The sequence below is a fragment of the Condylura cristata genome, unplaced genomic scaffold (genome assembly GCF_000260355.1).
Source record: "Condylura cristata isolate star-nosed mole 26May11 unplaced genomic scaffold, ConCri1.0 scaffold00016, whole genome shotgun sequence".
Lineage (NCBI taxonomy): Eukaryota > Metazoa > Chordata > Mammalia > Eulipotyphla > Talpidae > Condylura > Condylura cristata.
In genome coordinates this window covers 46,624,919-46,651,760 of record NW_004567117.1, presented here as the reverse complement: position 1 = coordinate 46,651,760, position 26,842 = coordinate 46,624,919, and the positions used below count along the sequence as shown (strand labels likewise).

General features: G+C 55.5%; 2 protein-coding genes across 2 annotated transcripts in view; one reads left to right on the top strand and one right to left on the bottom strand.

Moving 5' to 3' along the window:
* The window catches only part of LOC101625017 (chromosome unknown open reading frame, human C18orf63), a 20,532-nt gene extending 19,264 nt beyond the window's left edge, over positions 1 to 1,268 (bottom strand). Inside the window, exons 1-2 of the mRNA XM_012725803.1 lie at positions 1,208 to 1,268; positions 16 to 79 (exon numbers count right to left, since the gene is read on the bottom strand). Of these exons, the coding sequence (XP_012581257.1) occupies positions 16 to 79; positions 1,208 to 1,268 (125 nt within the window). The remainder of the gene's footprint in view (positions 1 to 15; positions 80 to 1,207) is intronic.
* A 5,651-nt stretch (positions 1,269 to 6,919) lies between these two features.
* The window catches only part of LOC101624787 (cytochrome b5), a 26,434-nt gene continuing 6,511 nt past the window's right edge, over positions 6,920 to 26,842 (top strand). The window contains exons 1-2 of the mRNA XM_004684036.2: positions 6,920 to 7,195; positions 10,224 to 10,373. Of these exons, the coding sequence (XP_004684093.1) occupies positions 7,067 to 7,195; positions 10,224 to 10,373 (279 nt within the window). The 5' untranslated portion in view covers positions 6,920 to 7,066. The remainder of the gene's footprint in view (positions 7,196 to 10,223; positions 10,374 to 26,842) is intronic.

Below are 26,842 nucleotides of genomic sequence, written 5' to 3'. Positions count from 1 at the left end.
GCGCAGAGCGCGTGCGGCTGCGGCAGCGTGAGGAAGAAGAGCGACTGCGGCCGGCCGTCGGCCATGGCGCCTGCGGGCCCTACGGACAGACCGAGGGGTGGGAGTACGGCCAAGGCGCTCAGGGCCCCCCACTTTCCTCGCGCGGCCTGGGGGCGCGGCCCACGTGCTGCGGGACGACTGGCCTCGCAGGGCGCCCCAACAGCCTCGGCGTCTGCGGGACCCCGCCTGACCCCCTGCCGGACCGGACCGGCTGCCACACGAACCAGCGCTGCCAAGAGCCCCCCAGCCCCGCCCCCACCCCGGCCCACACCTCACGTCCCCCAACCCCCCAGCCCCCGCGCCAGCCCAGCCCGGGCCTTAGCGTACAGCTTCAGGAGCCGAGTCCCTCCCTGCCCCCCCTCAACGTTCCCCGCCACGCTAGCCCTGCCCTCGAGTGGGGCCACCTCAGGGAGGCGCGGAGCCTCCGCCAGCTTGAGGAAAAGGCGGCAGGGGGCGCCCGCCAGCCCTCCCACCTTTTCTCACTGCCCCTTCCGTCCCCCATTCTCTGTGGCTGGGAGCCCCTGCCCGTCTGCCCACCTCACCTCACCTGGCGCGCCTCACCCCACTCGCTCCTCAGGACGCTGTCCCCTCCCTCACAGAAGCTCACTCCCAGCCTACACCTCAGCAATGCCCTGCGCACGCCAGCACGCCCCTCGGCCACGCCCCCCAGCTGAGGCTGCGCTCCCAGCATGCCCTGGGCTCCCCTTGCACATGGTGTGCAAGGCCTTAGATCCCAGCATGCCCCGCACCCCCAGCATGGCTTGTGCATCCTGCACTCCAGTCACGATCAGTGTTCCCAGCATGCCCTGCTCTCCCAGCATAGACTGTGTGCAAGGCCTTACATCCCAGCATGCCTTGCCCTCCCAGCATGCCCTATGCTCCCAGTGTACTGTGTGCAAGGCCTTAGATCCCAGCATGCTCTGCACCCGCAGCATGGCCTGTGCATCCTGCACTCCAGTCACGATCTATGCTCCCAGCATGCCTTGTGCTCCCAGCATGCCCTGTGCCCCATGGGATGCTGCTACGTCCAGGACTCCCAGCATACACTGCACATCATGCACTCCTGGGACCCCCAGCTTTCCGCATGAAGGCTGATAGTGCACCAGTAGCACAGGAGGTCCCTTGAGATGATCTGAGAGAAGAGTTGGGACCCAGGCACAGGCCCTACCCTGGCTGCCCTTGAGGGGAAGGAAGGTTGTACTGGGTAGCCGCAGGCCCTGAAGCCCCATGCTGGCTTGCTCTCTTAACTAGATACTCATGTCTGCCCTTTCTGTCTCCTGAAAGTCCTCCCATGGCTCAGCTGTCCATGACTGGAAATCTATACTGTGGTGTGGTACTATGGGCCTGGTGCAAAGCATGTTCAAGATGCCGCTCATTATTTGTAAATACTAAGCCCTGCAGGTTCTTGGAGGTAGCCTAGGAATTAATGATAGAATACTAAAGAAGCAGTAGCCCTGTCCTTGTGGGATTTACATTTGTACATGGATGTCAAGGGACAGATCTATGAGCAACAATTTAGTATGGTAGATAATGACAGGTACATGGAGAAAAGTAAAGTGGATGGGTGGAGACAAGAAGTGTTGGCAGGGGCCATTACAGAGGTCAGGAGGTCTCACGCAGGTGACCTCTGAGTAAGCAATGAAACACTCGGGTGTGGGAGACCCCAGGGCTGCTGCTGAGAAAGTGAATATTGACCACACAGCCCAGAGGCAGCAGCGTGACCAGTTGGCTAGAGTGCAGAGGGAGCATGACCCAAGGTTAGACTGGAGTGGGGCAGTTTTAGGCCTCTGCGCTGTGTCTGTTCCAGCTGGCCCTCTTTGAAGTGACACTCTTGCATCAAAGCTTAAGTTACACATTTGCAACTCTTTGGGTTTGCACTACTGTTTTTTTTATGGCATATTTTTACGAGTAACTTCAAGAGTAGGATGGGTTTTCAAACAGTTTATAAAACCTTATTTCTAAGGAAAAGTCAGGAAGAATTTGTAAATAGGTGTGTGCCTTTAATTTCTGAGATTTGTCTCCAAATATAGGAACATCTGCCAGATAAGCTACTTCCTCATTCCTACCCTTTAGAATAAGGAAGTCTGGTTGAATAATAATGATGATGATGCATTAGTTAAAATCTAGTGATTGTTTTTTATGCACCAGGCCCTATGCTGAGCATTTTTGAAGCACCTGGCTTATATTTAGTGAGAGCTTATTGTCATGCATCTGCTAACTCACTAAATCAGTGATGTGATCCAAGTCACTGACACCAACGCTTTGCCTTTAGTCACTTTCAGAGTTATTTGGAACTGAGACAGACAGTCTTGTCACCGGACTACAAAGGTGTCCGGTCACTCAAGAGACTCGGTGCTCTGTGAGTGGCTGTGGTGATTTAGTAGTCCTGAAATCTATTAGGTATACAGTATAACCTAGCTTGCTATTTTTAACAAGCAGAGGAAATTTACAATGTAAACGCAAACATTTGAAAAGAGGAAAATCTGCAACATTCTAAATGCCCATTTTGAGAATTAGAATAAGATACACAAAATAAACCTTAAGCAAACGGAAGGAAAAAACAAGGATGAAAGCAGGAATCAGTGAAATTGAGAAAAGAAAAATAGAGAAAAGATTGATAAAATTGACAAAACTACCAAAGCTACAACATAAAAAGAGAAATCACAACTAACATCAGGAGTTAAACAGAAGATATAATTATAGACTTTGCACATATCAAGAAGGTAATGGGGGCTACTACGAATAGTTCTGCACACACAGATTTCAGAATCCAGATGGAATGAGCCAATTCCTCAAAAATGTACAAGCTATTACAGATCTTTCAGTATGAAACATAATTGAATACATCTCTGTTATAGGAACTAAATTCAAAGTTTAAAACCGGAAATAGAAATCCACAGGCCTATATGATTTCACTGGGGAAATCTACCAAACTTGAAAAGAGTTAACTCTCACTCTATAGTCGCTTCCTGAAAAATAAAAGAAGGGGAGATACTTACTGACTCATTCTGTGAAGCCAGCATTACTCTGATATCCAGACCAAACACATACAGCACACAGAGAGGAAGCTGCCCACAGCATTCTGGACCTATGCGGAGCAGCTTGTGTCTGGAAAGGCCCCACCCTAACACTTTCTACCCATTGCTTCTACTCAATAACCTTTTTGGCAACATGGGCATTCTTGAAATTTCTGTAAAACTTGTCGAGTGCCCTTGCTGTCAGGAGGAAGAAGGTGCAGGACCCCACGCTTGACTGGTCAGGGCTGGATTATAAGGCCTGTGCAGATGGGCCAAAAATAACGATGAGTGGCTGCGGACTCAGTACCGCACTGAAGCCCTTGCCTCTGGGTAGGAGTTGACCTTTGCTCGCTGAACATGTCAAGTGTGAGGCAGGTATAGTAGAGCCGCACAGGTGCCAGAGAAAAACTGCCTGGAACAAATGAGAAAGACCATTTAATTGTGGTGCTTTCTGTCTTGTTTGCTTCTTGCCAGAAGACCCTGAACTCTCTGTAAATAACGTTTAGGTTTGATCCTTAAGTCTCTTCTGTTAGAAGGCCGTTCCCTGGGGCTCTGTCTCTTGCTTTATCTCTTAGAGTAAACCCTGGTGCTCTCTCCTCTGCTTGGCGATGGAGTCCTCGATGAATTCCGGCAAGGTTCTCGAGGATTCACCAGAGGGAGCTGTTGGCACATCTAGATAGGAAAATCCTTAATAAAACTTTAGACATAGAATTCTGTAATATTTAACAAGTATTCTATATATAAACAAAGGGTGTATATTCCAGAGATGCAAGGTTGACTTTGATTCAGAAAAATGAATGTATTTCATCATGTGAAAAGGCAAAAGAGGAAAAATTCCAGGCCATGTCATTTGATGTAGAAAAAGCATTTTATAAAACTGAACTCATGCTAAAGATTTAGAAACAAGTATAGTGGATAACTTCGACTTGATCAAGAACATGTACAAAAATCTACATTATCATACTTAGAAGTGAAAGACTGAATACTGTCGAAGACTGAGATCAAGACATGCTATCTGCTCTTACTACACCTTATTCAACATATTACTGGCTGTTCAAGCCAATGTGATGCAAGAAAGTGAGTAAGTGCAAGACAATACAAAAGGAAAAAAAGAAAGCTTCTATTTGCAGGTGACACATAAGTCACCTGCAAATCCCCAAGGAATCCACAAAAAGCTCACTCCAGCAAGTTCATAAAATACAATGTAAACATATGCTAGCAAGTAACATGGAAAGAAAAATAAAGTGCCAGATATAATCATTCATAAATTGAAATACTCAGGTGTAAGTCTAACAAAACATGCACAGGATGTATATGCTAAAAACTACAAAATGCTGATGAAAAATACTGAAGATAATCTTTCATAGAGAAGTGTCTGAGTTTATGGATTGGAAGAGTCAACAGTAGCTAATCTTTCTAACTTGGCATACAGGCTTAACCTAATTCCTATCCAAATATCAGCAGTATATTTACAAATTTAGACATGATTGCTCTAAAATTTAAACGAAAAGCCAAAAGAACTAGAATAAAATGATAATGGAAAAAGACAGCAGGAGGAATCAGTTTACTTGATTTTACTACTTAAAGTCATGATTTCACTGCCCCTGTGGAGCATGCATGGTGCTGGGAGAAGGAACGATACACAGGTCGATGCACAGAACGCAGGGCTCAGAAATAGCTCCCTATACTTACATCCAAGCGATCTGAGCAGACTAGTAGTGCAAGTACGTCAACAAAGCAATGTAATGAGGGGAACAGACTTTTCCGCAATGGTTATCTGAACAGCTAGATCAAGAAAAAATGACACTTTTTCTAAGTCTCAGACCTTATATAAGAAATAACACGGATAATAGATATAAATATACAACTGAGACTTTTAGATTTAGAGCAAATATTCAGGACACCAGGCTGGTGAAGTGTTCTTAGACATGGCAGCAAAAGTATATCCATGAAAGAAAAAAGTGATGAACAGGAACAGCCTCAAAATGAAAACCTTTGGCTTTGAGAAAAAGGGTGAAAAGACTGGGAGAAAAAATATTTGCAAGCTACAGATCTGACAATGGACTCACATCTCATATATAAAAAGAACTCTCAGAATTCAACCTAAAAACCCGGATTTTAAAAGACGAAGACAGGAAGAAACAATGTACTGAACAGAATGTACAGATGGCAGGTCAGTCCATGAAATGGAGACCATAAAGCACCACCACATAGTTACTAGAATACCCAAAATAAAAGTAGCAGTCGTACCCAGAGCTGGGGAGGGTGTGAAGGAACTGATCACTCAGGCATGATGCAGGGCATGTAAACTACATATGCTCTGCAAAATTGGCAGTGTCAAAAATTAAAATTAAAATTGGTCACCTCCTAACAATCACACTCATGAACATTTACCCTACAGAGATGAAAACTTATGTTGACATAAAACCTGTACGTGACGGTTCTTTATTGTAATGGGCAAGAGTTGGTTCTAACCAAAAGGCTCCTCATGAAGTGGTCAAAGTAACAGCCAGCAGGAAGCAGCCAGTCTGGCACTCCGCACTGTGGGTGCGGCTCCAGGGGACCATCACACCCCTGGAAAAGGCCAAACAGAAAAGGCCACACACTAATTCATTCACATAACATTCTTGAATTACAGAGCTGTGTGGATAGAAAGCAGATTAGCGGCTGGCAGCCAGCAGGACAGTCAGGAGGAGGGAGATCTTTGCCATCAGGCTAGAGCTCCGTGCTTGACGCAGAGGGGCCATAAATCCCCGTATGTGATGGCAAGTCACTGGAGAGGGCACGCTGCCAACGTCCACTTCCTGATTCTGATACTGCGTCCTAGGGACACTGCCAGGTAGCCACTGGGCATAATTGGGTGAAAGGTTCGTGGGCTATAGACAACTCTGAGATTCTACAGCTATCTCAAAGTTAAACGCTAAACAGTATAGAACTTTCCTAGAGGTTATTTCAACATTACACTTTTATTGACTGCTGGGAAGCAAACATTTATTGATATATGTGACCTGGAGCCACACGAGGAGGCCGTGACAGGGCGTCTACCTTCGTTCACTGGGTTCCGAAGTGTAGCCAAGTAGCAAGGCGTTACCCTGGAAAACGGTTGCTGGACTGTTCGCTCCCTGGCAGGTCAGGACACCCCGGGGATGCCAAGCAGGAGGAAGAGACCACAACCCTTCCCGAGCACTCGATGGACATGCCACACAGGTGGCCCGGGTGACCCACGCGTGACCTGTTGTGGACTTTCAGGCATTAAGCGCCAGGGCTGCAGAGGGCTCTGTAAGGACCCGACTTCCTAACTCGCTGGAGTTGTTCTTTCACACTCCCCTTCCCCCAGGCGTGCAAGTCCTGCCCAAGCCCGCTTGGGGTGTCGGACCAGGCTCCAAGGCAAGTGCTGAGTCCTTCAGATTCACCCAGAGAAGGGGTGTCCACGAGCGAGGGGCCCGCACGGGGCGGGGGTCCAGGCTTCAGGCGCCTGCTCAGCCTCCCTCACGGCCCTTGTCGAGCTAGAAGTCACCCCGGAGCGTCGCAGCACCACTGCTTTCGTGGCACATCATCGCCCAGGTCCTGCTGACCAGACTTCACCAAGCAGTCACGGTGCCACCGCCAGCACCAGCGAACTCCGCAGGGACGCGTGCCCGGCCGGCTCCGCCGCCTTCTGCGCAGGCGCAAGCAGGCCTCGCCCCGCCCCGGCCCGGCCCGGCCCGCCCCCTGGGCTCGTGGCCAGCGGTGATTCTGAAGGGCACCTGTCGCAGCCAATCAGCACCCGCGCTCCGGGCGGGGCCGCTCTGGGGCGGGCTGAGGCGGCCGGCCAGGGGCGGGCCCCGTGAGTGACTCGCCTCCTGCCCAATCCACGGGCCCAGGCGCCGGCCCGCCCCTGCGAGCCTGGGCCGCCCAGTGCCGGCGCTGGGCCGGGGCCCGGGATGTCCCGGGTCGGCTAGCTGAGACCGCGTTCTGCTTGGCCTGGCTCGGTTGCTCTCCGCTGGGCCCGAGGCTCGTCGCGATCCGAAATGGCCGAGAAGTCGGACAAGGCCGTCAAGTACTACCGACTGGAGGAGATCCAGAAGCACAACCACAGCAAGAGCACCTGGCTGATCTTACACCACAAGGTGTACGATCTCACCAAATTTTTGGAAGAGGTGAGTTGGCGAGGCGCGACGAAGATCGGGGCTTGGGGGTTCCTTCTGTGGCAGCGCGGCGGGGTTAACGTGCAGCGCCGGCGTCTACGCTGTTGTGCTTAAGTATCTGGGAGCGCCCCAACCTCACCTGCCTGCTCACCCCTGTGTGCACAAGTGAGAGCCTCCCAGTCTCACCTGATATGCTCACTCCCAGGCCAGGGAGCGCCCGAATCTCACCTGAGCCTGCGCACCCCTTTGCGTGTACCTGGGAATATCCTCAAGTCTCACCTGAGTCTGCTCACCCCCTATGTACACTGGGGAGCACCCCGAGGCGTGGGAGCGAGCTGCTCCAGCAGCCAGAGGTGCACCCAGGTAGGTCAGGCGCCCCGGCGACCCTGCGGGGCACGTCGAACGTCACTGAGCGCTTGGGGAGCCACATCACCCCTGGAGGTGCCTTCCTGGGAGAGGGCCTAGCGAGGAAGAATTTGAAGCTCCCTTTCATCTTTGGGTGTGCGCAGAATAGGGTCCGCATCTTGGGCGGGGGTTGTCCCACTTCTGTTGTTGCTGGAGCCGACTCCCGACCTGAGCCATCGAAGACCACAGAGAGCTCCGCAGTCCCACCCGCGGGCACGCTGTTGGAAGGTGGGACGGAGTCTACACCTGCTTTCTCCAGGGCACCAACCTGTCCACCTGTCCCTCGCCTCCCCCCCTGCCCACCTGCCTGTCACTAGGAGGAACTCCTGGCCGGAGGGGATGGAGTCTTGATGAAGGAAGGACCTAGAGACTGAGGAGTGAAAACTCTCCCAGGGAAATTTGATCTTCAAGCTGCTTTGGGAATTGTCATATAACTTTGCTTAACTTAAACAAAACATTCCTTTGGTAGAATTCTTTACATGAGGTCTCAATTTTTGCAGCAAACTCTAAGTGGCTTTTTTTTTTTTTTTTTTTTTGCTACCCCTGAATGTGCTTTACCACTGTGGGGGAGCTTGGATTATATATCTAACTCACCCTCCTTCCTTCTCCCAGACAGTAACTGAGAACATTTAGTGATGGGAATTATTTACATAGTTTGAGGGAAAAAGGAAAATAGAGACCTGGTCTTAACTGACCTATCTCAGTTTACATCAAGAGACTTTTGTTGTGCACACAATACTTTTTTTTTTAATTAAAAACTTTAACAAAAAAAAAAAAAAAGAAGAAGAAGAAAGAAAGAAAGAAAAGAGGCCAGGGCTGTTTACTCCTAAGATATTTCACTGCTAAGTTGTCATTCTGGTGGTGCGCCAGAAGACTGGGTCCAGAGTGGCTTGCAGCCTGATCAGACACGACGGCCTTGGCCTGCGCGGAGTGGGGTGGCCCGCGCCAGGGTCTTCAACAAGCCGCAGCGCAGTGTGGGCTCTGGGGCTGCCAGGTCCCCTGGTGTTCCTCCCTGGCTCCCCAGATACCAGAAGCACCTCTCCCAGAGTGACAACTCAAGTCTCCAAATCTGCCAAATGTTCCCTGGGACAAAGTCCTTCTCCGTGGCGTCACTGGCCTAGCCTGCACTGTGCAGGGCTTCTAGAGACTTTTCAGAAGGAAGAGTAAGGCAGAGAAGTTGGTTTACGAACCATTCACTTCCATGAGGCTCCCTTCTGTGTGCCGGGGGTACACCCCGGTCTCGTTTCTGTGAGGCAGGAAACCTCGTAAGCTGGAAACCTGGGAATACCCTGGTGGGTAAGCTAGCTGACAACACATTCCTGTACCCTCTCACTGGCTTTTCAATACTTTTCTTTTTAAGAGTAACGTGGGAAGAATGTGCCTGTAGTCAGATGAGATGAAATGAGCTTATTCATATTTGGTGGCTGGTGCTCATGGTGACGTCACCTAAAGCCACTGTTGATGGTCAGGAAAAAATCCCAGCCCTTCCTCTGTACTTGCTATGTATGGAGTGCTCCCCATTATGAACTCCCTGGAGCCCGAGGGAGCACTCCGCTGCCCTTGGGGGTTCACTTCCTGCCTCTGACCAGGTGATCCAGGATTTGATGTCTGCTGAGCGCTTGCCTCATACTGTGGTCCTGGCAAGAGAGGCTACCCTGATTCCAGCAGCTTCCACTGGAGGAAGCTGGAATGACACAGAAAACAATTCAGGGAACAGGAATAATGACCCAGAAGGCCCTGATGTGGGCTGGACGCTCTCCGTGTGCAGAGGTTGGTGGGAAGGAGGAACTGCTAAGGCAGGGTTCAGATAGGGAGGTGGCTGACCTTTGAGATTGGCTCACCTAGAGGTGACAGCCTGCAGCAAGTGGGAGCCTTTGCACCGGTCATCGGTCAGCCTTCCACCACATCCCATTCTGCTTTTTTTTTTGGAAGATTTATTTATGCATACAGAACTGGGGTACAGGCCAGGGGTGCAGAGGTGGCGAGAGGATTCACCAGAGACAGAGTGGGGAGCAGAACAGGCAGATGGATGAAGTCCACTGCTGAGGGGAGCAGCGGAGGGGGGGTTCAGGAAAGGCCTACTGTGCCCCGTGGGTGGGTCAGAAAAGGTCTACTGCGCCCTGTGGGTCACCTCCCTGGCCAGGGATTGAACTTGTACTGAGTGGCTGCTGTAAGCTTCACGATGCTGTGCTTTAACTCATTGTGCCACTAGAGAGGGCCCATCCTGCTTTTTTGAAACACGTTTTCCATTTGCTGTTACTGTTTGTGCCCGTGAACCATCTCTGTTGAAATGCCCAGTAAACTTTGGCTTCCAGCCTCCAGCACACGCGTGGGTTGTGTGGGGCTCTCCACACTACAGACACCCCCTGCAGGCCACTTCCTGCACCACAGAGGCAAATCTCGTGCTGAGATTTTCTGCAGGGTGTTCTGCCAGAACCTTCCGGCCCCTCCTGTTCCCATGATTTTGTTAGGCCAGGGCTGTTTGCCTGACCCGCTACTGACAGCGAAAGCACCAGGAGAGCTGCCTCTCCCCCATGCCCCGGACCTCCCCTTTTTTCCACCCTGTCAGCGCCCCGGGAATCCACGAGGCCTTTGCACATTGGCGGGAGTTTCTGCTCTCCCTGGTTTGCTTAAGGATGACCGCACGGCTGGCCTCCTGTTGCTGTGGCCCTGCTTCTTTCTGCTGTCTGTTGCCGTGGCCCTTCCTGTGGTGGCGGCCCCCGGCTGGTGTCAGGGCAGCACAGATTGTGCCGTCCGCATTCGTGCTGGGGACATGCACAGCACGGTGGGTGGCAAGGGGCCCTGGGGGCTGCATGTGCTCGGTGCCTGTTAAGGAACGATGGGGGCATGATAGTATCTCCCTCACCAGGCTGGTACACAGATTATGGCAATGCAGTTAACCCACCGGGAGCAGGCCCGGTCTGGCGCAGTGAGGCCGAGGTAAAGCTGTAAATCTGCAGGTGATGTCGAAACGGGAGAACGCCATAGGAGTGATCGCCTTCCAGCAGAGCCCGGGGGGATGTTCGCAGTTGTGCAACTAACTCTGTTCTGGAATAGTGGCCTCAGAGAGCTCATTCGTAGTCCAGGAGAGGGGAGGCGCTACCTTAACAGCAGCAGGTGCAGCTACCAGTGACACTGACCTACGAGATCACGAGCTTCGTCGCCTGCATATTTTGATCTAGGTTTATGTTCGTTTTTGTTCCGTCCCGGGTTCCAGCTTTCGAGTTCATAGATGAGCCTGCCATGCCTGATGGTATTGTTCGCAGAGCTGATGGCTCTGGGCCTTTATCTGAAACAGAAAGCAGGCATTTGGGGTCGAAGGGAAAGAATTGCTCTCCCCCCTTGGCTGGGCCGTGGCGCTTACTCAGTGTAGGAACAAAAGTTCCTGCAGCTGACGGCAGCTTGTAGCTGGTGTGCAGGTCAGCGCGGTGCTTGACTTGTGAAACGGCCACGTCCTGAGAGGGCCTCCGAGCAGGCGCCTTCTGTCCGGTGGGCCTCACCTCCCTCACCATCAGAGCGGAAACTTGTCCCTGAGTCATTTCTCGGCCCGGGAATCCGGGGCTCGGAGTCCTCAGTGTCTCCCTGGCTGCGCCACGCTCTGGCCTCGCTGGCTGGCCCTGCGTGCATTCCCAGCCGCCTGGCCCCTGGGGCTTCCTCTGTTGTCCCTGGTGATGCTCCGTGGCCCATGGCTGCCCGTTGCAGCGGCCAGGGCTCCGAGACTGGGGGTCTTCGGGTCCCCTACCTCCAGGGGGCGGGAAGAGAGTATGGGTGCCTGAGGTTCAGTGTCCTTCATTCTGGAAAAAACCACAAGGAGCTTGTATCCTTGCCCCTGAAGGGGCTAACATCCTGAGTCTCTGCCTTTGTTTTTTAAGGAAGTTTGATAGTACTCGGAACTCGCTACTGTTGGAAGCTGTGGCTGCCAAATTTGTCTTTCTCGAATGTAACACGGGAAGACTGTTATTTATTATTATATAGTTTGGAAGATAAACCTTGGGAAAGGAGGGAGACAGATCCTAAGTGGGGACGGAGGCTCAGGTGTCCTGGGTGAGCGGGCGACGGAGCCACCTGGGCTGGACCCCCAGCGCCCTGGCAGTGGCAAGGCCTCTGTGGCTTCTTGCTGCCTAACATTTTTCCCTCAGAAACTTTTTGCTACTTTTGAGAAGAGAAACCAAGAGTACTTGTGAGGTCACATTGCTTTGAAGCAGTCACAGACAGAAAAGCCCCACTGGAGAGTGTTAGTTTTTGATTTTGTTGATCTTTAAGGTGTGTGGAAATTCTAGATAAGAAGGGAAGCGGGTTGCGCTGGCCCTCTCCGGTGAATCAAAAGATAAGTTGTGCTCTGTGGCGCGCGCCGCGCCGGCCTGTCATTCTCAGGCCTCCCAGGCGCGGGAGGCCAGCAGCGGCCTCCCGAGTGTGACGGGGCCCGAGCACCCGGCCGTGCCGGGAAGCGCCCGGTGTTGGGGACACCCGTCTGTCTTCGCCCCGTCGCTGTGGTGGCCTCTGCAGCAGGCGGATGTCGGAAAATGCTCTCCCCTCGCGCGAGGGGCCGGCCTGTGGCCTGGCCGCCTGGGCTCGCGGCTCGGGAGGGCAGCAGCGTGGACGATGCGGGGAGCCTGCGGGTGTTCGCGCGGGGCTCGCGTCTTCTTCCGCGCCAGTGGCCACGGCTTGCTCGTTCTGGCTGTCGTTGCTGCGGCGACTTTTGCCGTGGGGCAGGCCCAGTGTCTGCTCACTAGAGCACACGTGGGAGAGTGTCAGTAGCCAGCACAGCCCAAACGCCTTCACGGGAAGCAGCCTTCTCAGGGGTATGTGCCCTGCATAATGGGGTGGCACCCTCCTCTGGAACGTTCAAAATACGACTTTCCTGTTTTGGGGGCAAGAGCACTTGGTCAGTGTAAGGAGCTGGACTAGGCGGCAAAGCAAAGGCAGGACAAGGCCCAGGCCCCAGAGGCTGGAGCTGAGCACTGGGCACGGCTCCCGAGCCTTCCCCATGATCTGGGCACGCCCGGCTGCCCAGGGACATCATTCCTGCCCCTCCCCTGTACGTAGAGGCGCCTTCCCTGTGGGGACCTGTCTCCCGGCCTGCTCCTTGCTCCGAGCGCCACACTCTTCCCAGTCTCCCTCTGCAGTGTGCGCGCACACGGGCACGCGTCGGTCTGGGTACGTCCCCGGTGCCCTGGGTCACCCGTGCCCGCCCATGGCCCCCAGGCGGTGCACCTGGTCTCCCCATAGAGTTGCCTTTGGTGCTGCCAGCTTGGGCAAGACCCACCTCCTCTCCCGATTACGTGGACATTTTTGTCAGAAGGGGCGACGTGTTTCGCGTAGTAATTCTGGGAAAAGCGCAGCTGCAGCCAGAAGCACCTTACTTATCCTCAAATGAGCCACAGGCCCAGCACTGTCCACTTCGGGGTGCTCAGGGCCGTGGTTCCTTGCGGCCGCCCGGCGCCCCCATGTGAGGCTTCCCCGGGCCCGCCCCTGGCTGTCCCGTGTGCCCCAGGGGCTGGCGCCTTAACCGGGCGCTGCATGGGGTGCAGGAGCGTGAGCTGGGGCGGGGGCTCACCTCGTGCTGGACAGCGTGTCCTGTTAGTCCGACCGGGTTGGCACAGCTCCGGCTGTCCTCTGGACGCTGGCTAGAAACGCCTCTGGCATCCCAGTGGTGGTTGGGGAGTGGACCCGCCCTGCGGCTGGGGCTGCAGGCAGAGTGGGCGCAGGGAGGAGGCCGCTGCCAGCCGTGGTCGAGGGCCTGTGTGCCCGGGGTCCGGGTGACAGCCCGCAGTGAGGACCTGGCGCTGGGTTTCCCCTTGTTCTTTTTGTGCCTCCTGTGCTTGCACTGAGCATGGGCCGGAGCGGGCCAGGACACAGCCGCCCCGCCTCTGTCCTCCCTCGTCTCCCTCAGGGAGTCGGCAACGTCTTTCACTCCCTCCCCAGGACGACGCCGCCTGTAACGGCTTTTCGTAATGAAAGTGAGGGAGTGGGCATGGCCGAGCAGCGGCCGGCGCGGGTGAGCCGTTGGTACCCGGCTGCTTTTTGTGCCTGAACCTTCCTTTGCCTTTGTCCTCTGGGTCTCCAAAACGACCCGCTCTGGGCGGTGGCAGTGGGATCCTCCTTCAGTTTTTTTGAACCGAAGTAACTTTGGTTGAGAGCAGCTAGAGGCCTGTGGTAGAGAGCAGTGTTTCGGCCTGTTGCTACCGCAGTATGACCCACCACAAGTCCAGCTTCTGTCTGCCATCACTCGGCTGGCCACTTTTGCCCGAGTTACCCACCTGGGTCCCCCTTGGTTAAGTCAAGAGAAATGAGGCCTGGGAATTTCAGCGCGTAGCAAAGCCACTGGAGCAAAGCCAGGACTAGATGCCAGCCGCCGGCTGCCCAGCCCAGCAAGTTCTTCTGCCAGTTCTGTGGCGAGGGCAAGGGCCCTAGGGAGGGGTGAAGGTAACTGGGTAGCTTTGCGAGGGAAAGCCAGCCAGAGCGTGTGCGATTGCATCTCCACTTGGAGATTCATCCTGGCTCTAGGCAGGAACCAGGGAGAAAGCAAAGCAAGTCGTGGCGGAGAAGTCTGAGAGAGCTTGGGAAGCTGAAAGGGCCAAACTGTGCTTTTTGTCTGTTCTCACCTTACTGTTGCCTTCTGGAAGGTGAAGGAAACAGCCCTTCCAGCTTCTTCGGCGAGTTCGTTGTCCCTGCCACGTGGCTGTGAGGCGTCACGGAGGTGCAGGGCGGCCTTGTGCGCGTGGGCCCGCCCTGCCGAGCCCCTCCGCCTCCCCAGCGCCAGCCCCACCATGTTCCTCTTCTCAAAACCCAAGCGTTTAATGAAGCTGGGGGACAAAATGGCCCCGACAGTGTCCAAGAGCCCTGCTGGTCTCTTCCAAGGGTCTGCTCCTAACACAGCTCGAGGGTCTTCGGAACCAGCCGGGTCTGAGAGATCCTGCGGTGGTGGGCCTGTTGAGGAGGCCCCTCGGAAGTGCCCGGAAGGATCTCTGGGTGGAGACCCCAGCTGCCCTGGGAAGGCTCTGGTCTGCCCCCCGGGGCGCAGCCAACCCCATGCTGCCGGAGCCTTGGACTGCCCTCTGCCCAGGATGCAGGGCTGGCTCTGCCCTGCTCTCCTCGGCCTGGCCTTGCAGGACTTCACAGTTTGCATCGAGGTGGTGGCTGCGTGGGGTTTGCCATTTCTAGAAGGAAACCAGCACGCTCGCCGGGCAGGGCCAGGCCGTCGTTCTGCGAGCTCCTTCCGGCCTTCCTGTTGCAGGGAGAACCGGCCGCTCCCTTTCCTGGCATGGGAGGCCGGCTCCCGGCCTCTGCCTGGCGGGAACCCTGCCTCTCCCCACGCCCAGCGCCTCGGCAGGTGTGGGCCTCAAACGAGTCAGGCCCGTTCTGCCTCCAGGACCTCTGTGCTCATCCCCTCTGCCTGGGATCAGTCCGGGAGCCAGCGCTCAGGTCACAGCCCGGCTCTGCCTCGGTGCCGCTTCACCCCTCGGCTCACCTCGGTGGTGTTTGCTGCGTTCTGGCTTCTTGCTGCCAGCGGGCACGGCGGGCGCCCGGGCGGCGCTCAGTGCTGCTCTGAGCGCGGTCGCCCACCTGGAGTCTCCGCCCCGGGCCTCCCCTTCCTGCCCCGCAGGGGAGGCTGTGGGGTGTGACAGGGCCTCGTTGCTCTGGAGACGTCTCCCTGGAGTCTGGGGGGAGGTGGGGGGGCTTATGACCCGGATGCTGTGGGGCTTTATGATGCCGGTGGGTTTCGCTGTCCTCAGAGCTGGGGCACGGGCTTCCTGCGAGGCCTGTGAAGTAGGGAGGGGCGGGGCGTGGGGGTGAAGGGGTCCCCCTGCCGCCCTTGCGTGTCGAAAGACGCTTCTTCCGCCGTTTGCTGTCTTTCTTCAACAACACCAGCCCCCGTCAGCCTCACCCCCGGCGCGTCTATCCCACTGAAGCCCAGCAGGCGGTCAGTTCTCCTGTCCCCCCCCCACACACACTCCCTCTCTCTGGACTCTGCTTTCCCGGGTGCTCGTTTCTCTTCCCGCCCGAGCAGTAACCCCCAGAAGGGCTCCTCGCCTGCTGTCCAGCCAGCCCCGCCTGCATTCTCTCTGAGCCTGCGAGGGGCCCTGAGTGGCCCCGTCCTCCCCTCTCTGAGCACAGGCTGCGTGTGACCACTGCCCCGCACACACAGGAGGGGCCGGCGCCGGCTTGGGCCTCCCGGGACGCAGCGTCCACCCAGCGTGTCCCCTTCCGCGCTCATCTCATTCGGACGTGATTTTATATGTGCCGGGGACACCTGGGTTTTTACCTCTAAGCCAGAGGACCTCCCAGACTTGGGTCTGTGGCCCACAGTCTGCACCATACCCCTCTTTACATGCCCAACAGGCAGCTTCAACCTGGCCGACACTGACCGGGTTCCCTGGCAGAGCCCGCCCCGCCCCGCCCCGCCCGGGAGGCGGCTCGGTGCGGTCGGGCCGAAACCCTGGGCCACGCTTGCCCCTTCTCTTTCTCTCACTGTGGCTGCCGTAGGCGCGGTGGCCCAGCCGTCTGTCCCGGCCCGAGCGCCGCCCCTCGCTGGCCTGCCTGGCCCTGACCGCGCTCTCACAGTGGTCACGCCTTAAAGCCTAAGTCCAGTCACGTGCTGTGTTCCTGCTTAAAGCCGTCATAGCTAACTACGTCACCCACTTAAAATTTAGGGTGTGCCTGCAGTCACCTAGGCAGTGTGGCCCGCAGACAGGTGCATGCCTCACTGGGACAGGGCCGGAAAGAGATCCACACCGAGCCTGAACGGAACTGACTTCTGACAAGAAGGCAGAGGCGATCCGGACAGGAAGGAAAGCTTTTCAACAAGCCTTCCGGGATACCTGGACATGAGCAGTACAGACACTCTTCCTAGGTCTCATTCACTTAAAGTGAACCCCCAAAATAAAATTAAAAGAAAAGACAGAGTAACTGTAATAAGGTAAAATCGAAACCACCAGGCAACTAGACCAGAGGCACTCTGTAGGGAGGAGGGTCAGGCCCAGCACAGGCAGGGAAGACCGCGGGGGACGACTGTGCAGGTGCCGGGGTGCTGGGGGGCTTCACGGGAGCCGCACCTCGTACGGAGATGAGGATGTGGCGAGTATATTAAACAAAGTGAAAAAAAGAAAAAGAAATAGAAGACACATCTAAATGTAAGACGTAAACATTTTTTTTTTAAAGATTTATTTATTTATTCGTACAGAACTGGGGTACAGGCCAGAGATACAGAGGGTGAGAGGCTTCACCAGAGACAGAGGGGGAAGCAGAACAGGCAGATCCACGAAGTACACTGCTGAGGGGAGCAGCGGGTGGGTCAGGAGAGGTCTGCCGCGCCATGTGGTCACCTCCGGGGCAGGCGGGGATCGAACTCATGTGGAAGGGGCTTTAGTTTCTCAGTGCAGTGCTTTAACCCGCTGCGCCACCAGGGAGGGCCCAGACGTAAACATTTTTAAAGAGACTCGGAACAAGGGAAGAACTCTTGAGAAAAGACTTTTAATATTACTAGCAAAGCTAGGATAAGTCAGACTTCTTAGAAAGTAAAACTTCTTCACGCCCTCCCCGGTGGCGCCACGGGTTAGGACACAGCTCTGCAAGCTGGCCACGGCCGCCTCAGTGCGAGTCCGATTCCCGCCTGCCCCGGAGGTGACCCCCAGGGCGCGGCAGACCTCTCCTGACCCACCCGCTGCTCCCCTCAGCAGTGGACTTTGTTGATCTGCCTGTTCTGCTCCCCACTCTGTCTCTGGGGAATCCTCTCACTGCCCCTGAGCCTCTGGCCTGCATGTCAGTTCTGTAGGCATAAATACATAAATCTTTAAAAAAGAAAAAAAGAAATGAAACCTGTTCTTTGAAAAACCTGTAAAGAGAATGACAAGCTACTACCTGGGAGGAAAAATTTTCAGTGTCGCATCTCACAAAAGACAAAATTTTATCCATATATAAACGTTATAGGGCAGGGAGAGAGAAACACCATGGAACCCCCAAACCTGCCTGCCCTAAATAGGTTCTGCCATCTACTGCATCAAGACAAAACATGTAAGACCTTTCATGGAAAGGGACTTTAGTACAATGAGTGTACGATACAGAAAAGACAGAGAATATAGTGTCTAAATCAAACGCCCAAAGTCCCCCGTCCCCTCAGGGGTAAACGTCCACCCAAATGGGGCTGGCCTGAAGCAAGGCCTGAAAGCTGCCGCAGTCTAAAGCCCTTCCGGAGGGGACCCATAGAACAGGGTCCGGAATGGCCAGACGGTCGGGGAGGGAGAGAGCGACATCCACATCAAGATAACGCTGCCACAGTCACCTCCCACCGTCTCTCCCCCTCGTCTGTGTCCCCCGGTCCAGGGCCAGGAAGAAATGAGTGCAGCTTCTTCACACGTCTCTCTGCTCTCTGGGCCCCTCAGGTCTCCTCCTGGCTCTGTCCTGCTTCCTTCCTTTCAGTCTCTCCAGATTCTCCTCCTCCCTGCTCAGCTCCGCCCTCCTGGATGGGGCAGGGAACCTGGAGCCTCCCCTTTTCCTGGGGACCCCCGTTACGTACAGAATTTCTTAAACTCAACAGTAAGAAAACAAACCACCCAAATGGAAAATGGCGGAAAACTGATCGACTGTGCACCCCAGAAGCCATGCGGACAGGAAGTAAGCAGGCGGCAGCTGTGCAGCACCAGTCCCACGAGGGAGTGCGGCCGAGGCCTCCTGCGAGGGCTCATGCTGCAGAAGGGCCACCCCAGGAAGCACGGGGCCCACAGGCCGGAGGAGCGCACACACCCGAGCAACCTGTCTTAAACATTCCTCTCGCTGCGAGACTGGGCCATGTCGCCCATGACCCTGGTGCTGGGCACGGCGGGCTCGGGCCCACGCGGAAGCCTGCACTGCTGCGACTGGCAGTCTCACTTGTCTCGCCCCAAGCTGGAGGCGACTCAGGCAGCCTCAGCACGGGAGCGAGTGGCTGGACTGCCGCCCCGGCGCAGCCCAGACGTGACTCCGCTGTCGCCGGCAGGAAGCAATGGGGAACCTCCAGGGCTTTGTGCCAGGTGCACAGAAGCCGGTCGCAACCGTCACAGCCTCTGCGCTGACGTGGCACTCTCCAGATGCCGGGGCAGAGGCAGACGAGGGCCCGGGGCGGGCAGGGAGGGGGCTCGCCTCAGGCGTGGGCGCCTCGGCACGGGCGTCTGCAGGTGGTGAGTGCCCGAGACCAGTGCCCAGGACTCCCCGAGCCAGACAGGAGCACGCCCCAAACACACCCAGTCGGGCGCCCAGCGTCACCCCACAGTCGTGTCTGACTCTCACGAAGCGCATGGCTGTGAAGGGGCAGTGGCCCAGGCCTGGTGACGCCTGCACGGCTGCTCTGTGCTATCTCACGTCCGTCTGTAGCCGTTTCCAGGTAGAGGACTAGAGAGCCCCGGGGCTCCTGCCTCCCGCAGCTGAGGCCGGCTGTGACGGCTGCAGGGGCCAGCCGTGGTCCGGCTCCAGGGGCCGCCTCTGGCTTCTCCCCGGCCTTCCTGTGTCCCTGGCCAGACCAGCGGGCACCGCCTGCCATGCTGAGCCGGCCTCCTGTGGAGTCCCGCCAGAAGGGGGGGAAGCCCCACAGCAGCCTGGGCCCACGAGGGCTCTGGCCTGAGTACAGGCCGACGCGTGGTCTGGGGCTGGTGGCTTTGCCCAGAGCGGGAGGTGACGGGACGGGCTTAACTCCCTTCCTAAGTGCCTCGGCGCTCCGGGAGCAGACACAGGTGCGATGACTGCTCCGTGCCTGTTACCACGCGCGAGCGTGTCCTCCCTGGTCTGCTCAGGGCCGCAGCTTGTGCCTGCCTGGCGTCCTCCGGCTGTGCCCTGCGGGGTGCCAGCCTGCCCACGGGGGGCCTGCACGCCCATTGCCCTGGCGGCCGGTGGGTGCTGTGCTCGCAGGGGATCCCCGGAGGGCAGGGCCCCCATCCTGGCCCAGGGCTGGCTCACATCTGGCCTTGTTTTCCATTTCAGCCCACGATCTCCAGGGTGGAGCAGGAGAGGTCATCGGGCTGGCCGCTGGGCACGTGCTGCCGTGCCCCTCCGTGGCGGCTGGCTCGGAGGCGGGAGGGGGGCGTCGCTGGGGCCGGGCGCTCCGGCCTGGCCTTTGCCTTCGCAGAGCGCCGCGTTCAGGAACGGCTGAGCGTGGTGCCGCGTGCTTTTTCTTTTCCTCCAAGTCTTGCGTAAGTTGTTCGCTCTCCAAACTCCTGTGAATTGTTTGTTTTTGGCTTCACGATAGCAAATGATCTTAAGTCCTTTTTCTGCCTCGTCATTGTTTGTGGACAGTCCGCTCCCCACTCTTGGCAGCCGCACGTGTTTGGACTGGGGCGCTTGGAGGCTGCCCGAGCGGGGACTTCAGTCGCACAGGCACTGGGCGGAGGCTTTCTTCTGGCCCTTGCCTTGCTCAGTTGAGCAAGGCCTCGGAGGGCAGGACTTTGGCCTTCGACCCGACACAGGGGACAGTGTGGTGTGGCTCCGAGTTCCTCTGAGTTTTGTAGGGACACCTGGTGGCCAGACAGAGCCTGAGGCTGGGGGAGGCTTTGTGCTGTCAGTTGATGAGACCCAGGGAGGCCGGCAAATGACGAAACTTCTTGGGATCAAAGAATGAGAGACATCTTCCCCCACATTCCCAGGAGGCAAATACACAGAGGACCGCTGTTGCGAGGCATTTCATCTAGCGCCTCGTCCAGAAGCATACGGAGGACCAGTGTGCGCTCTGGGGGGCTGGGGCCCCAGGGCCTCCAGGCTGGCCGTGCGCTGGGGCCGCGTGCGCTGGGGCCGCGAGCCTGGGCTTTACTATCAAGGCCGAGCTAGGGACGGGGTCCCGGGGCGCTGCCCCAACTTGGGTGGCTGGGGCCTGCTCTGGTGGCACGCTGGCCCTTGCCACCCCTGCGCTCTGGGTGGACGCTCACGGCCCTGTCCCCTCACTGCTTTCCGGGACTCACAGTGGGCTTCACTTCCTGCGCTCCCCAGGGCCTACATAGCGGGCTGCTTCTAGCCTCTCAGCCTGGACTGAGTTTCTCCAGAGAAGCAGGACCAGTAGGACACACGCACACACACACACACACGCACAGAGCTTTGTGATGCAAACCTGGCTCTGAGGTGGCCGAGAAGCCCCTCGACCTGCCATTGGCCAGCTGGAAGAGCCGGTGCTGTGTGTGGCTCCGGCCCAGCCTGCAGCCCACAGAATGGGCCGGGCGGCCTGCCGGCGCCGTGACCGCAGTCTGAGGGCAGGAGTGGGGCGCCGACATGACCCAACTCAGCAGTGAGCCAGGGAATGGGCGGCTGCCCGCTGCCTGGGGTGGATCGCCCGAGGCCCGTCTGCACGTGGCAGCCGTCTGTTCTCTGGGTCCACCACGCTAATGCTGCTCGGAGCCAGCCCCCAGCCCCAGTGGTCAGCTGGGGCGCCCGAGGCCGTGGACACATAAGGGAAGCTGCGTGTTTTCCCGTGTTCAGACCGTGCTGACTCCACGCGTCTGGCACCACTCAGCCTGCGCTGTGGTCACACTGCTTGGACTTTCCAGCTTTACTCTGCTTACCCAAATACCCACTCTCTGAAAGGGTTAATTTTTTTATTTTTAAAGATTTTTTAATTTATTTATACAGAACTGGGGTACAGGCCAGAGATGCGGAGGGTGAGAGGCTTCACCAGAGACAGAGTGGGGAGCAGAACAGGCAGACCAACGCAGTACACTGCTGAGGGGAGCAGCGGGCGGGTCAGGAGAGGTCTGCCGCGCCCTGTGGTCACCTCCCGGGCAGGTGGGATCGAACTCATGCGGAAGTGGCTTTAGTTTCCCAGTGCTGTGCTTTAACCCGCTGCGCCACCAGGGAGGGCCTGAAAGGGTTAATTTTTTTTTTCAACATTATACTAGAAGTCTTTGCTAATAAAATAAAGTTTTTTTTATTACAAAGTTTATTTTTACATCATTTTGCACATTTTTTTTGCCATCTCGATTGTAATCCCCGCGGGTTTCCCATCACCAGATCACCCCTGTGCTACCACCCTAGTCCCATGCATTTCCCTCCCTTGCCCCCCCCCCTTTTGATCCCATTCCCCACTCTGCCCCCACAGAATGTCTCTGGTATATGGTTGTTCATTATTTTTGTTATTTTCTCGCCTGGTCCATTATACTCCTGCTATGAGTGAAACCATCCGGTATTTTTCTTTCTCTTTCTGGCTTATCTCACTAAGCATGATCTTTCCAGCTCCATCCAAGTTGCTGCAAAAGACATGTGTTTCTCTTTTTTGGTTGCTGAGTAATATTCCATTGTATATATGTACCACATCTTTCTAATCCAGTCATCTACTTTTGGGCATTTGGGCTGCTTCCATGTTTTTCCAATTGTAAATAAAGCAGCAATAAACATGGGGGTACAGGTATCTTTTTCAATCAGTGTTTTTGTGTCTTTTGGATAGATACCTAGGAGTGGGATTGCTGGGTCGTAGGGAAGCTCCATGTTTAGCAGCTTGAGGAACCTCCAGACAGTTTTCCATAGTGGTTGTACTAGTTTGCATTCCCACCAGCAATGCAGGAGAGTTCCTTTTTCTCCACATCCTCGCCAACATTTGTTGTTGCTAGTTGTTTGAAGATGTGCCATTCTCACTGGGGTGAGGTGGTATCTCATTGTGGTTTTAATTTGCATCTCCCTTATTACGAGTGATGTTGAACATTTTTTCATATGCCTGTTGGCCATCTGCATTTCCTCTTTGGAGAAGTGTCTTTTTAGCTCTACTGCCCATTTTTTGATGGGGTTGTTTACTTTATTTTTGTTGAGTTTCATCAGTTCTCCGTATATTTTTGTGATCAGTCCTTTATCGCTACTTTTGTGTGAGAAAATGTTTTCCCAATTAGTGATCTTTCTGTTTGTTTTTAGTAATGTTTCTTTTGCTATACAGAAGCTCTTTAACTTGATGTAGTCCCATCTATTTATCCTTGCCTTCACTATTGTGGCATTGGGTACTCTGTCTTTAAAGATGTCGCTGAAGTGTATGTCGTGTAGTGTTTGACCCATCTTTGCTTCTAGGTATTTTATGCTTTCCGTTCTTATGTCTAGGTCTTTAATCCACTTCGAGTTGATTTTTGTGACTGGAGTGAGGCAGTGATCTAGTTTCATTTTTTTGCATGTAGCTTCCCAGTTTTCCCAGCACCACTTGCTGAACAAATTTTCTTTGTTCCATTGTATCTTCTTTGCTCCTTTGTCAAAAATTAGGTGTCCATAAACTCGTGGGTTTATATCTGGGTTTTCTATTCGAATCCACTGGTCTGTATGTCTATTCTTATTCCAGTACCATGCAGTTTTGATTATTATGGATTTGTAGTACAGCTTGAAGTTTGGGATTGTAATGCCTCCATTTTGATTTTTCTTAGACATGAGGGTTTTGGCTATTCGAGGTTTTTTGTTGTTCCATATGAATCTCATCAACATTTTTTCTATTTCTTTGAAGAATGTTGAAAGGGTTAATTTTTAAAGTTCCTACTTGTCTAGACGACTGCTCTGTTTGGTTGACAGCTAAGGCGGCCCTCAACCTTTCTGTGAGTGTTTTATGGACGGGAAGACCTCTGTCCTCGCTTGGCCTGAAGTTCCCTCACGTGCCTCGGACGAGGTGTTCTTGCCTTGACTTTCCGACGGATAGAATCTTTAGAGTGAGGCTCACTAGAGCCCAGAAAACTGAGCTGAGCTGAGAGAGAGAAAGGGCTCTCAAGGGAAGATAGCGGGATGGTCCCCAGACTTCTGCTTATGTTCCCTGAGCCCACTGCCCGTCGCCTGCTGTGCCCAGCTGCTAGAAGCCTGGCGATAGCAGCGTCCGCGGCCGTTTTCCAGCCAAAGGCCACGTGTTCAGGGCAGGGAGAAAGACCTCACAGCAGGGAGCAACCTGGGTTGGGGTGGTGGCCCCCAGGCGCCCCTGTTCTGTGTGATGCTGAGTGACAGCTCGGGAGACGTTTGATTTGCACCCAGAAATCCGCTGCTGACTTGTGGCGTGGGGAATGGCCAAAGTGACAAGGAGAGTAAGGCTCCTGTTAATAACGGGTCCTCTGGTCTTTGACTTTGAGATTATATAACTTGTTTTTCCAAGGCTCCTAAAATACAGGAATTCTAGGAGTCAAGGCCAAAGGCTGAGTGAAATGTTAGGACCGTCTCATGTATGAGATTATTTGAATTAAGGAGGCAGGTAACTGCAGAGGTAATTCCAGCCGTGTCACTTAGCCACGCTTACCTTCTGAGCAGAGACTAAGGAGGTGGGAAGTGGCCATAGAAACAGAGCGCACGTGAACACTGGCCTGCACGTGTTCTCACAGGGCCAGCAGCTTCTGGATCAGCATTGGTTGCAGACTGTATGTGGGATCTGGAGCGATTTTGTTTTCACTCCCGGCACTTAATTTCCCATTACATTTGTTGCCTGCAAATGAAGACGTTAATATATTTTGAAGTTGTGTGTATCACAGGTAGCATCTTAATTGGTCTCCTTTTATCTTGTTTTTTTTTTTTATAAATTTATTTATTTATGGAGACAGAACTGGGGTACAGGCCAGAGGTGCAGGGGCGGTGAGAGGATTCCCCAGAGACAGTGGGGAGCAGAGCAGGCCGACTGATGAAGCCCACTGCTGAGGGGAGCAGCGGGGAGACAGGAGGGGTCTGCTGCGCCCTGGGGTCCCCTCCGGGGCGGGATCGGACTTGCGCCACAGCAGCCACACCAGCTAGCAGTGCTGCGCGCTACCTGCTATGCCACCGTGAGGCCCTCTTGCCGCTTCTGTTGACCCGTTTTTAGTGCGGTCTTGTTACCTATTCAACAGGAGGTAGAATTTTCCTGGAATTAAAACAAATCCTGGGTACCACAGAATACCCGTGCTGCACAATCAGCCGAGCCCCCCCCGTTTTCACTAGGTGGCCCCCACTCAGCACTGGGGTCTGCACAGTGTGTGCTCCACGGCCCGCGACACGCTGTCAGCCACGGCGCAGAGGCCTCCTGTCCCAGCCGCGTGGTGGGCCACGGCCTCAGAGCCCTGAGCCACATCCATGAAGGCCAAGTGTGCTCCCTCGCTGGGCTCAGTTGTGCGTTTCTTTAGGTCAAATCACTTTGCGTATTTGTGTACTTTTGGGTGTCCTGACATTGTAGGGCTCGCCTGGCGCATAGTAGGCTCGCCGGGCACATAGCTGATGCTTACTGAATACTCTAGTTAAGTGGCCGAGCAGTTAATAGGAAGCCGTGGTCGCTGGGCGGTCGGGGCAATGGCACTCCAGGAGGGACAAGTGCTGTGAGCTGGGGTGGTTGGAACTGGGCATCTCTGTTCCTTCCCGCTCGCTCCTGGGCCAGCTGAGCCCTGCGCCCCACTGGGGAGACACATGCAGATATGCACAGGAAAGTGAAATCTGCGCAGACCGGGGCTTTATGTTCGCAGGACGGCGCCAGGGGAAATGGCTGCACCCCCAGCTCAGGCATCCTGAGACGCCTTGCTGTCCCCCCAGAGACGCTCCCTGCTCTGTCTCGGGCCTGTGCCAGGCGGACCGCACCTCAGCGGGCATTGAGGGCCAGCAGAGGGCTGAGGACAGGTTTCAGCCACAGACCAGCGACGTCCGGCTCCAGCTCTGCAGACTCTGAGCCCTCCCGCGCCCTCTTCGCCTGCGCGGGGCGCGTGCTCCCTTCCGCAGCCAGGCCGTTCCCAAGCACTTGCCTCTTTCCTAAGTCTTGCTTTTCTTTGGCGCCCCCATTCAGTAACCTGCCCCAAGGTCGCGATCGCCTCCTGGACATTTCTGGGGCCACATTGTTGCCCCCCACCTCCGGGCATCCCTGAGGTGGTGGAGCCGACCCCGGAGGGGGTCCCGGTCCCGCTGGGTGCCGCGGAGGGCACGGGCCCGGCGCCCGGCCAGCGGCTGCCCGCTCGCGTCCTGACTGTATTCCATGGAAAAGAGCCAGCGTCACAGCACGCCAGCCCGCGGCGTTAGCCCCATCAAGAGGAGCTATTTTGTGCCAAGAACCACTTTTTAAGGATCTTTTATTGTTAAAAAATCTGAGGACAGGGCAGCGTGCTGCGCAGCAGTGTGTTCTGCGTCTTGAAAACGTGGCTGGAGAGCGGGTCCGCGCAGCCCTGTCCTCCTTGGGTTCCGCTCAGAGCTCCGCCTCGGGCCGGGCTGGTCGGGGCCACCGGGGACGCGCGGGCATGTGCCCACGCTCGGTCAGCGAAGGCGCCCGTGTTTCCTCCGTGATCTGGAGCCTTTGCTTTCTCCACGTTAGTGCTGTCAAAGCCAGAATTCTCTGCGTTAGAACTCGTGTAACCCATGACTCTGCACGAGGCCAACCTGTGTCCTTTTAATTCATCTTAAGCTTCGCTGAGACCCGGAGAGGCGCCCTCTGGGAGCAGGGCCGGCTGCTGAGGGCCGTCCTGGCCGTCCCGCGGCAGCCAAGTGCCCAGTGTCCACGTGGCGCCCAGGGGCCCAGCAGGATGTGCGGTGGGATGAGGCATCATCCTCAGCCTCGGGCACTTCTCCGTCCTTCTGGTCAGCACTGTTCCAGACCTGGCGAAAGGAGACCTCCGTTGCCGCCGGCTGGACATGTGCGGGGCTGGAGGCTGGGGACAGGCTCTCAGAGAGGCCCGGCCGGCTCCATAAGGCTGCAGGTGCCCGCAACAGCGTGGCTCTGGGGAGCGCTGAGAGGCCTCACGGAGAAAACCTGCTGCGTGGCCAGGGAATTCCCAGCGCAGCGCTGAGCCGTGCTCGCCGGCCCGTGCCACGCCGCAGCCGCCGCCTGCGGCCCGGGGGCACTTGCCGGTAAAAGCCCTGGAGTTACCACCTGCCTTTTGCCTAACACAGCAGGCTGCACAGGTCAAGGTGATAATTTCCCTGTGAGGTCATTTGCACATAAATGTGTGTCCACCTCCCTCTAAAAGGACAGCTGTGGGTGATTCGATTTTTTAAAAAATATATTTTAAAGATTTATTTATTTATGCTTACAGAACTGGGGTACAGGCCAGAGTGTGAGGATTCCCCAGAGACAGAGTGGGGAGCAGAACAGGCAGATGGACAAAGCCCAATGCTGAGGGGGCAGGTGGTGGGTCAGGAGAGGCCTGGGGTCACCTCTGGGGCTGGGGATCGAACTCTCGCTGCCATGGCTTTGGAGAGCTTCACCATGTGGTGCTTCCACCCATTGCGCCACCAGGGAGGGCCCTGATTTGATTTTTTTATGTGTTCTCCAACTTTCTATAATGTGGAGGGAGGAGAGGAAAGGAAGCAGGTTTGCTTAGCACAGACATGTTTAAGTGAAGAAGGGGAGAAAGCTCT